Below are 12,148 nucleotides of genomic sequence, written 5' to 3' on the forward strand. Positions count from 1 at the left end.
AGCAGATTTTGTGATACATGAAAAATGTTGTGAGACTTGATTTCTTTCATACAGAAGGCAGTTTAAAATAAGGATCGGTTTGCAACACTGAGTTGTGCTGATAGATACATTTGTGTAATGAGTTGGGTTGAGTCCTCTAGCAAAAGAGTAATTTATAATTTACATCCTGGTTATTCAGCTATCTGGTTTCTAGTTTGGCCCCATTTTCAGGCAGTGTCTTGCCTTAAATAATTTTCAAAAGGAAGTATCCTCTTTAATTTCGTCAGCAGTTGTTTTAGTTTCCTGGCTTGGGAATATCAGAAGCAGTGGGAATATTTGCCCTGTCTGTTAAGCTGTGGTGACATTCCCTAAGGCAATGCTTAAACAAGCCCTGACTTTACCCTCTGTTAGTAAGTAATTAGTGTCACTCAGAGTTCAAGGAGCATCTGGCTGATGCTCTTAGTCATGTGATTGAGGTTTTGGTAGTCCTGTGAGGAGCAGTGTGTTGTACTCAATTCCTGTGTGTTCCTTCCAACTCGAGATACTCTGTGAGCTGATGGAGTATTTAACGTAATTAGATGTTCAGCTGAAGCTGATTCTAGATGTTCCGATCTTGGAGTTGTTCACGGGTTTGCAGGGTTCTTACTGTGAAATCTGTTAAATGGGTCCATTGAGAATGCATATTGGAGTTGTGGGACAGTGTTTTGAGTTGGCTGCTCTTCAGCTAGATGTATCTGGAATAGCAAAGTGATGTGGAAGAGAATTGCTTTTAAAGGGGAAGCATTCTTTAGGTTGGTTTACACAGTGCCACAAAGCTTGGAGTTCCGTGAATGCAAAGAACTGCTTGGGAGAGATGGAATCCAGCTTGGAAAGGGCAGTGAAGGTACCTTTGCCAGCTCATGGCTGACCTGGTAAAGAGGGCTTTGAAGCAGAACAAGGAGGGAGGGAGGGAGTGACTGACGAGCAGCACTGTGAGGGAGTGATGGACATGGTTCATAAGCAAAGAGCATGAAAGGGAACACAGCATCAACAAAAGGAGGCTTAAACAGGGTCATCTCCAGCATTTGGATGTAAGCAAGTGCCTGTAGAACATCATTCCAAGGGAACACCAAAGCCCTTTGTGATAAGTGAGCGTGGTGAGGGGCCTCTGAAGTGCACACACGTCTGTAGTGCCAGTGGCATAATAGTGCCATTCCTCATAAACATGAGGAATTAAGACATCTGTGTGATCTTGGCATCATGGAGTCATGATGGGATGGCTTGCAAAGTGCCATGTTACAGTGTGGGGATATTGGCTCTTCAGGAAAGGCAGAGCAAGAGGATGAGGGAGGGGAAGTTAGGCATTATGTGGGAGAACAGCTGGAATGTCTGGAGCTCTGCAGAGGGGATAGGTGATGTGCCAATTGAGAGCTTATGGGTAGGAATTAAAGAGTAGGACAATGTGGATGACATTGTAGTGAGTGCCTGCTGTAGGCCACCTGACCAGGAAGAACAAGTAGATGAGACCTCTTTTGAAGAGCTAGAAGTAGCCTCACATTCACAGGCCGTGCTCTTAGTAGGGTGACCTCAACCACCCTGATGTCGCCTGCAGGGACAGCGCAGCAGGGCATGAGCAACCCAGGAGGTTACTGGAACGTGCTGATTGACAGCTTCCTGACCCAAGTGATAGAGGATATCTCTGCTGTACCTCATGAAACAGGGAAGGGCTCATTGGCGTTGTGACTTTCAAGGTCAGTCAGGCTTGTCTACCTTCACATGGTGGACTTCATGATTCTGAAAGAAAGAAGCAGGGCAGAAGACCAAGATCACATCTTCGGACTTCAGGACAGCAAAGTCCCATGGGATAAAGCTTTGGAGGGAAGAGAGGCCCAAGATAGCTGGTAAACATTCAAGGATCAGCTCTTCCAAACTCAAGAGCAGCAAATCCCAATGAACTGGAAGTCACGCAAAAAATGGCAGCAGGCTTGCATGGGTAAGCAAGGGAACTCAAATACAAAAGTTAGGCATACAGAACATGGAAGCAGGGACCGGTAACCTGAGAGGAGTACAGAGATACTGTCCAAGCCTGCAGGGATGCAATCAGAAAAGCCAAAGCCCAGCTGGAACTGAATCTGGTGAGGAATGTGAAAAGCAAGATGGTCTTCTGTAAGTACGTAAACGGCAAGAGGAAGACTATTTAAAATGGGCCCCCTGCTGAATGGGACAGAGGCCATGGTGACACAGGACATGGAAAAGGCTGAAGTACTCAATGCCTTCTTAGCTTCAGTCTTTTCTGGTATCACTGGTCTGTAGGAGTCCTAGGCCCTAGACATGAAGGGAGAGTCTGAAGCAAGGAATATGTGCTCTTGGTGGAAGAGGAACAGGTCAGGGAATACTTAAGCAAACTGAACATACCTAAATCCTCGGGTCCTGATGGGATGCACCCACAAGTGCTGAGGGCAGTGCCCTATATCACTGTGAGGCCACTCTTGATAGTCTTTGAATGATCTTGGTGACTAGGAGAGGTACTTGAGACTACAGGAAAGCTAATGTTGATCTTCAAAAAGAAGGACCCAGGGAACTACAGGCTTCCTGGGAAGATGGTGGAGCAATGTTTCCTGGGAACCATTTCCTGGTACATGAATCATCATCAGGAGTAGTCAGCACCGGTTTCCCAAGGGGGTATCATGCTTGGCCAGCTTGATAAATACCTTCGATGGACTGGGTGGCTTGGTAGACCAGGGGAGGGTAGTAGGTATTGTTTACAAGTGATTTCCTTCAGTAAGGCTTTTGCTGGTTTCTCCCATAAGATCTTTACAGAGAAAAGAAGTATGGGCTGAATGAGCATCCTTTGAGATACTCAGAACCAGCCAGGCTTAGTGCTGGGCAATTGGCTGTAGGTGACCTTGCCTTGAGCAGGGGGTTTGGCCAAGATTACCTCCAGAAGTCCCTTCCAAACCTGAACATTCTGGGAATTTTGTGACGGAATTACCGCAGATTCAGTGTGTAGCAGGGGGCAGTTACTATCCGTAGCTTGCGTTGCCTTGCTCCTCTGGCTGCTCTCCAGGAAAGAGCAGAGAGAAAAGCATGTATAGGTCTCAGGTAGGGATGGTAAAAAACAGTGCTGTGGTGCTTTTCACACTTTCAGAGCAGCTACATGTCCAAAACTCCAAAATGGAATGTATCTGTTCATCTGTCTTGAAAATTTCCAGACCTGTTTCTACATTTTCAAGTCTTGTATTCTTTGATTTTTACCTTTATCAAATCTACTGTCTTAATATTATTTTGTACCTATAAAAGGTTAGCCACACTTCTTGAGGAAACAAGCAGAATTTTTTTTCTTCACCCACCTCCCTACCTCCCAAAAAAAATGTTGAGAGAGAACAGAGAAATACTTGAGAAAGTTTATTAATATTGCTAGAATTGAAAAATGCTGACGTTAAATATAGTTGAACTTACATGTTATAGCTGTGTGGGTAGAAAAACACTGGTAATTGAACGAATCACACTAACAGGAAAAGTTTCCTCCTGTTACATGTAGGAGGAGAAGTTTTGTATTTTTTACTCAGCTGCACTAGGTGAACATCTGTTTCGTATGGATTTATGTCATCAATGACTGTATCAATGTTCACGTGATGCTTGGGTGAAGAAAGCCGGTATATGTGTAGAGCATATCCATAAATATGCTAATTGTGTCCAGCAAAAAAATCCTGAAATGGTCTATAGTTGGAAGTAACATCAGTCTATGAAAACTGAAAGGAGATGAAGAAATCATTTGCTCATTCACAGGGTTATTGCCTTGTAGGGCAACTCAGAATGTCTTTTAAAGGTGTTATACACTGGACTGTAAAGGTAGCCTGAAGGGCAGTGTAGGTGAATATTTTACTGCATTTCATCTTAGTGAACGTTTTAGTTGGGGAGATGTGATTTTGCAAATTAATATGTGCTACTCATTGTGGAAGGAAAAAAGACCTTGTAGTTAAATAAATTGCTACAAGCTTTGCCTCTTTTGAAGCACAACAGTTTATCATATTCACTGGAAAGATAGGTTTGCTCATACTGTTGATATAACCAGTAACTGTCTCTTTTAGAGGTCTATTTCTGAAATCTTACAAAGCATAAAAATCATACAAAGGCAACAGGTATATGGACAAAATTAAATATGGGAGAATAGTATTTATGTTTTGGGAAAAGTATAAAAACTCTGCAAGAGTTTGTTTTGGAAGACCAATTAATGGTTCTCAGTATGTTGCCATTCATCAGTTTTAAAAAAGAAAGGAATTCAGCCTTGAAATGTTTGTCTTCAGAAAAACAAACAGAGAAGCAAAATGAGATAATTGAACTTTGAAAATATCTCTAGTTTTAGAGGGACCAAAAAGTTTCACTTTGTTTTGTTAATTTGCATTCTGTGAAGTGCACGTTGCTATCTGGATCTCTCAAACTCGGGTTTCAGGTACTGGTGTCCTTGTCTGCTGTGAACCAAAGGTAATCTAAATGCATTAAACACAGAATAGCCTTGTGCTCCTACTCTTTTACTGATGCAGGTTTTTTTCTCTTTAAAGGTCAGTCCTATGAGATACGGATGCTAGATAATCGGAAAGCTGGAGACATACCGGAGATCAATGGAAAACTGGTGAAGGTGAGTTTTAAGCTCACTAGATAGCATTACTAACAAACAAGAGATTGTCTATTTTATGGATTTTTTTTTTCTGCTGTCACTAGGTACTTGGTCAGAATATGTGGACCAGCGATGTTTACAAATAAAAACGTATGGATATGAGTATCCAATGCACACTTGTGTGCACTGAAGACCTAAGTATTTATGCAAAACTTAAGATAGTTGTCTGTAGATTTTGTATCCAGTGTCTTTTGAGCCATCACATTGTCCATTTCAAGTGATTAGGAGAGGTGACACGAAGGTAGAGGATCATTTAGATAGAAGTGGAGGTATTGTGAGCGTGTTTCTTAAGAAATGTTGCAGAAAACACATGGAGCCAACCTGTGAGTTTTGCAGCAGTGGGATATTGGAGATATATCCATAGGAAAATGGATCTCTAATTTTGCTGCTTGTTGAGCAGTTTATTCCACAGCTGAGCCCCTTTCCTCAATTCCAGGTTTGTCTCCTTGTGCTTTAATGTTAGTAGAAAGTACTGTGGATCTGAGGTATTGTATGAGCTATGAAAATGAGGCAAACTGAAAAATGACCCAATTAAGAGTATGAATGATTAAAAGAACTGATAGAGTGATGGAGGGGTTTGGATTTTTCTTCTAAGGACCTGATGATTATTGATTTTATTGAATTATCAAAAAAATCTTATTCAGGTATTATTAAAGAAGGGAAAAACTTCAATTAAAGTCACTTTGAAAGTGGTGCTGATAAATGCACCAGAACAATGTGCCTGGGGGAGGCTGAATCTTTACCTGCCAGCTTTGGGCTCTGTAATTTGTCAGCTTTGGCTTGCTTGCAGAGTCCTGTGCCTTGTTCTTAATTGTTTGTGGGGTGGTTGTTCAGGGATCATTTCAGGAAGAGTTAAGCACGAGCAAAAAAAATGGGATTTGAGAACTGCGTAATTAAACGTTTTACAACCTGGCATGGTGACTTGCTGTAATAAGCACGTGGACTATTTTGCCCCCTTAGGTGCTATTTCCTTGTAGCCCTGGGGTGTCTCTCTGCTGTAATTTCCTAGGTTTGTATGTGGGCGATGAGTCGTTCGGTAGGTAGACTAGGGCAAAGCAGTGTAAAAGTTTAGAAAAGTAAATTTTACCATAGCAAGGTGTTGTAATGCTGCATCAATAAATTCTCCCCTTTGGACAATTAAATATTGGAATCCCAGTACTTTACCAAAGAAGTCGTTTCATGGCATTGAAGGTGGCTGTGGATATTTCCAAGTTCCAAACTTGCCAGTTAGCAGTGCAGAAGGAATGGTGTGTTTGTGTGTGTTCGTACGTGTACATGCACGCACACATTTGCTTTCTGTTATCTTTGAAATAAACCCAAGGAAATGCAATCCATCTGGAAGAGGCACTCCATTTAAAAGTTCTTGGGTTTTGTGGACGCTTTTAGCTGCTGTTAGTACAAGGAAGACTGTAGAAAAATGGAAAAAAAAATGCAAATTTGTCTGCAATCTATTTGTTGGGTAACAATCAATGTATACAGTGGTTTTCCCAGCCTCTGGGAACAAATTGCTTTGTATGTGCATTAATTTAGCAGCACCAAAACTGGCTACAAAAATAGGTATTGTTAGATAATTGCTTCTAGCTGAATAAAGTTAATTATGTTGTAGTTGTTCTGGATGAATATTTCATCTAGAGTAGTTGAGAAAGTTTGGAACTTTTTATTTGGAACTTTTAAATTCTTTCTATTAATTAAATCAAAGATATTTTGTAAATATCTTACAAGTACTAGGAAGGGAATTTCCTATTTTGTTTCTTAAAATGTGTTACAGAAATTCAGAGAATTCCCAGTGAAAGAATGATCAAGTAATATTCACCACTTTTCATAATAAATGGAATCTTTGGTATTTGCTTTCTTAAATAATTTGGTGTTGTCTACACAGCGTTGATACTGTGCTGTCGGTGTTGCTCAGTTCACTGTATGTAATTCATAGTGACCTTTAGAGTATCCGATCAGACGTCATTCTCCCTTGCATTTTTACCACATTTTCAAGTATCTCCTACTGCTCAGTTCTATTTCTGTGTTCTGGAATATTTTGGGATACTGATGGTTGCCAGAATTTTTGCTGTATATATGTATTTATTGGCACTGTGGCTATTTTGGGGTGTTTTAGTGCTTTATCTTTAGGCTGTTTCTAAACGTGTAGTGACTCTGTGGCTCATCACAGGCTTGTTTTCTTCTTTTTTAGAGCATTATAAGAGTTGTGTTCCATGACAGAAGGTTGCAGTATACAGAGCACCAGCAGCTAGAGGGTTGGAAGTGGAACCGCCCTGGGGACAGACTTCTCGACTTAGGTACAATTGTTTCTATTTGTTGCCACTCTATGGAATTCAATTTCCAAATTTAAATTGATCATGTTCACATTTATGCTGGGGCTGGTGAAAAAGGACAGACCAGATTTCTGGATGCTGCTTTGTCATAAGTGTGTATTTTGAATATAAATGTTCTTACCACTTTAACATTTTTTCCGAACTTTTAAGTGCTGTTAAAGTAAGATAGCAACTCTGCAACCCTACACGTTTGATCATCTTTCTAATTTTGGTTGCTAAGTGTTGCAGTAATTAGAACACAGGCAAAAGTAACTTTCTCTTTTAGACTGTGAAAATGGTACAAACATGGTTTTGGTACTTTGTGTAACTTGATCATTTTTAGTGCATGACTTCAGGGATCGCAGCAGGGGAGGAGAATGAAAAAGCACCCAAAACCTTGAGCACTCTGTATGTTGAATATACTAATATTCTGTGTATCAGTTCTAAGAAACTGGTCAAGCTACCAAAGCCCACATTTTTCCATCCTACCTTGTGTATGCTGATGGTAACCTTTTATTACAATTTATTTATAGTGTTTTCTTGCTGCATGATTGTTCTGAAATGTATGCTACTTATTTTAATAGATATTCCAATGTCTGTTGGAGTCATTGATATCAAGACAAATCCAAGCCAGCTCAATGCAGTTGAATTTTTATGGGATCCAACAAAATGTACATCTGCTTTTATTCAGGTTTGAAACTTTATTTGACTGGATGTCTGTGTTTGGTGCCTTTCAGGTCACAAACAGCAGTATATTTGAACTGCAAAGCTTCTTGATTTATTATTTGTGGGATGGCCATTAAATACCATCTTTGTGAAAAAACACAGGTTCACAGGTCTATTAGAGTCCCCAGTAAGGTTTTTTCTGTTTAATTTTGGTTTATAGAAAAATATAGATAAAAAGCTCTTTGAAGAAAGCTCTCATGGTTAAACTATTCAGTTGTACAAAGTGTAAGAATTAACTTACATTCCTCTCAATAACTCTCACTACTACTTCCAGCAGAAGCTTGGCTTAAGGATTCAAAATGAAAATTATTGTCCTACAAAAAAAAGGGTTTTAAATCAGACACTCAAAAAGATGTTTCTTACTATGTCAATAGGTTTCCTTATAGGAATTCTATTATTTGTGTATTTGATATTCAGGGCAACTGAACGTCCTTTGTTTGGAAATTATTTAGATAGAACGTTCATATTCACATTGCTTACTTTTGTCTCGGATCTGATTTCATTATAAAAAAAGTATAGGTGTAAAGTTTCAGGTAGCAATATTCCTTACTCTGGCTGTCAAAATAGGTTAAATTCTGTATTGTCAGTAAATTAACTTTGATCTAGTACAATAAAAGATACTTTTTTTAGTAAGAGTTACCTAATTGCTAAAATGTGGTCATCTTGAAGAACTGTGAGATAAATTATGAAAATTTTTTTAATGCATTTCCTTATAAGAAAGATAAAAAACTGAAAATGGAACTGATATTATGCAAGTATAATTCACTCATTCTAAAGGCTCGCTTAAAATTCCATAAGGAAGCAAAAAATTGGGAGCACTCCAGTGACATTGTTCATAATTCCTTGTATTGCCCTGATTTTCTCCTTAGATATCCTTAAGGGGTCTTTATAGCTTATAAACCCAGTCTTCATTCTGATGTAGCACCTGAAGCAATTACACACATGATTAAAAGGTCTGTGGACTTTTAAAGGAGTTGGGCATATTTGAAAATACCCAAATTTGAAAAATGAGATGAGGGTGCGTGAGATGAAAAACTCTTCCAGTCAGTGACCTTTTATAGCTCTGCTAATATTTACAAGAAGCTGTTTATGTGATGTGGGTAACATAATAAAGTTCATGCCTGAAATGCTTCTGAGGGTCCTTTTTGTTTGGTCATTGGGTTTTTTTTCAGGTACATTGTATCAGCACTGAATTTACCCCTCGTAAACACGGAGGAGAGAAAGGAGTTCCTTTTAGGATTCAGGTTGACACCTTTAAACAGACTGAAAATGGAGAATATACAGATCATCTACATTCAGCCAGTTGTCAAATCAAAGTTTTTAAGGTAACATTAGAAAACAGATCCTTAAGTCTCTAAGTAAAGTTCTCATAAACATATGGGAAATCGTTATATTACTGCTTGTAATGGTTCATATCCGAGATCAAATTTCAGTTATAAAACCATATTCCACTTGTGTTCATGTTCACATAACTGTTCATTTTTAGCCCAAAGGAGCAGACAGAAAACAGAAAACAGACAGAGAAAAGATGGAAAAGAGAACTGCACATGAGAAAGAGAAGTATCAGCCTTCATATGACACCACAGTTCTTACAGAGGTAACAACATAAAATTGCATCTGCTGACTGAAGAGATTATATGTAGATACAGCACATTACTTAGCTGCAGTCTTGGAAGGGTTGGGGAAGAATTAGTTCTGCACAGATAAGCTTTTTATTTGACAAACTTTTCCAGCAAGCAGCAACATGAAATTTTAAGATTTTGTTTAGTAAACTTGGATTTAGATACTCAGTAGATGCTTGTATTAAAACACACTTTAGACTGAACACTGTTTGACTGACTGTATCGAACCCTTGAGCAAGACTTTTGATACAGATTTCAAAATCTTGCAGATGAAAAGGAAAAAAGAAGGGGGGACTCTAAAGTTTAATTTCCAAGTTTGAGCTTCAAAGTCTATTTTTCAGAGATTACTGAATTTAAGGCCAGAGCCTCAGTAGGTTTTTTTATTAAAACATCAGTGAGTTCTATGCATTTTTCTAAATATTTCAGAAGTTTTAAAAAGGCTTTTAGATCTTTCCTCACTGTATAATGAAAAGAAATTGATCCACATCTTTGGTGTTTGTCCAGATGAGGCTTGAGCCTATAATTGAAGATGCAGTTGAACATGAGCAGAAAAAGTCCAGCAAGCGGACTTTGCCAGCAGACTACGGTGATTCTCTGGCAAAGCGAGGCAGTGTAAGGGACTTCTGCTTACCTTTTGATTATGCAAGATACCTTGTGCAGTGTTAGATATAGGAGAAACTTCCATTATGTAAAGTAAAAATACTTTGATTGCTGTGTCTTAATTTTATTCACTTCTATGTATCCCAATTACTCCATGTTTATTTTCAGCAAAGGAATCCTTCCTAAATCTAACACTTAAACTGTTGCAGAGGGACTGTGTAACTTAAAAGTCAAGAACTTTCAGTTTATATGGCATTAAATGAAACAGCTTTTTTCTTTCCTATCCATGTGTAATTAGTGGAAGTAAGAACAGTGACATTTAGTGGTTTGTTCCTATTTGTACTTAGATTCAGTAGAAATTTTCATGTACCTCAGTACTTTTAAGAAGCCATGTTGTGTTGCAGATGCTTCTTAGTGATTTTTCTTTTAGCCGTCTACATACTGTGCTCCAAGCAGGTTTAATGCAGTTCAGAAGAGTCAGCTCATCTTCATGATCTGTGTTATGTTAACCCTATATGTGCACCTCAGAAGGAATCTGACCTGTATCCTGTGCCCTCCCTGACATATGTCCTGTGCAGTCGTCCTGCCAAGGGTTATTAGCATTTTAGATTTCTTAAATGCTGTTCCTTAAGGAGGAACAATTCCACATCTTTCATTTGGCAGGTTTAAATGTCAATTAATAATGTGACTGTGGAAGGCAATTATTTGACTGTTCTTCAAACAGGCATACTGTGCTGAAGCTCTTTCCAAACAGTGCTTAAGCAATGGCTGTCTGACTCCTGTCCCTCAGGCATGATTTGGTTTGTATTTATGATCTGTGAAAGTGATGTATAAGGTTTTATATTTAGGTTATAAAATACTTCAGCGTATGCCTCTTGTTTATAACCCATGTAAGTGGGTGGGAAGGAACAAGCAATATTAGTCACATTGGTTCTTTGGAGTATATTTGGATTTTCTGTTTTGTGAACCCAAAACTACTGTATGCACTATGCTGTCTGAATTTACCTTCTACTATTCTTCTACTATTCTGTTGGGTTTTTTTGGTTTTTATTCTTTATTTTAAGGTGCACCTTTATGGTTCTTTGGCAGTGCATTCTTTTACTTGTTCCAGCTGGCCCTGGGGGAGAGGCAGGAGAAAACAGGCTTTTATCACTTTTGCTTATAAAGCATCTTTTGAAGCTTGTCCTTGGAGGGATTTCTGTGTCTTTCTCCTCTCGTGCTGTTACAAGTATTTCATTGAATGATTGTTGCTTATAGGAAGAATAATAGAGAAAGGTATTTTTAAACAGATAAGACAAATCCATTGTCCAGAGCAGGACAAACCTTAGCTAAATCCTACCTAGAAGTTGTCTAACCCTTCCTTAACAATCTCGTGGAAGACTAAGCTTCTATGAATTACCTTAATTCTACATTACCTCAACTGTAGTGAAGAAAAGCTTAGGTAGGACATTACTGGACTTCTGATGCCTTTCCCAAAGCACACAAAGGATAATGACCCACAGCCTATTTTGAATAGCAGCTATGTACTGCTTTCCACTTCTCTTAATTGTGCAGCTCACTATTCCTGTTTCTCATCTGCCTGTGATAAGATGCTGTCTTGAGATAATTTGGTCAGTTTGTTGAGACCATTTTGAATTTTATCCATGTTACATGAAATGCTTTCAGCCTTGCTAACTTGGTATTGTTTGCAGATTTCAACACATGGTATTTCCATCATTACAATGATTTTTATCATTAGCAAAATTGTTAGAAATTACCAAGCCCACAAAAAATACCAAGAAGCACTATTTTTTCTGTATTCGTAGTGAAGCCTTGGTAATTGCTACACACTCAGTACTGGTATTAAATATAGAAGTTGAATGTAAAACTTGTTTGCTTGATCTAGAAAAGGAGTATCTGATCTACATCTTGAAGGCCAATTCATTGGCCTTTCTCTCTTGTCACCAGACAGGGTTATTCTTGTGGGCCCTGTAAATATGGACCCTGTAAAAAGGGGTGATAAATTTTCTACTTAAAGCAATTCTGTCCTTGCAAATCTGTCTTCCCAAATGTGGCCATCAGAAGCTTTGGCTGCTTCCAGACTTGCCTGAGATGTGCAGATCAAATGTTCCGTATATGCGGTACTGTTGTCACAGAGGTGCTGAGACAGAAAGTGAAGATGTGTTTCCCTATGTTTAAGTATGAGTTGGACACTCTTTCACATGTTATGTGTTTCTATATGATGGATCTTTTTGCTTCACATGTCTTGGAGGAGCTGT

At 38.8% G+C, this 12,148-nt stretch overlaps 1 protein-coding gene across 5 annotated transcripts in view; it reads left to right on the forward strand.

Moving 5' to 3' along the window:
- Nucleotides 1–12,148, forward strand: part of UBP1 (upstream binding protein 1) — a 51,892-nt gene that overhangs the window by 27,461 nt on the left and 12,283 nt on the right. For 3 of the 5 annotated variants that reach the window (XM_069007716.1, XM_069007717.1, XM_069007718.1), the window contains 6 exons: nucleotides 4,521–4,597; nucleotides 6,822–6,927; nucleotides 7,527–7,633; nucleotides 8,841–8,993; nucleotides 9,155–9,265; nucleotides 9,795–9,902. In XM_069007716.1, the coding sequence (XP_068863817.1) occupies nucleotides 4,521–4,597; nucleotides 6,822–6,927; nucleotides 7,527–7,633; nucleotides 8,841–8,993; nucleotides 9,155–9,265; nucleotides 9,795–9,902 (662 nt within the window). The remainder of the gene's footprint in view (nucleotides 1–4,520; nucleotides 4,598–6,821; nucleotides 6,928–7,526; nucleotides 7,634–8,840; nucleotides 8,994–9,154; nucleotides 9,266–9,794; nucleotides 9,903–12,148) is intronic. The other 2 variants (XM_069007719.1, XM_069007720.1) reach the window with 1 other exon arrangement.

This window comes from Aphelocoma coerulescens, chromosome 2 (genome assembly GCF_041296385.1).
Source record: "Aphelocoma coerulescens isolate FSJ_1873_10779 chromosome 2, UR_Acoe_1.0, whole genome shotgun sequence".
NCBI classification, from domain to species: Eukaryota; Metazoa; Chordata; class Aves; order Passeriformes; family Corvidae; genus Aphelocoma; species Aphelocoma coerulescens.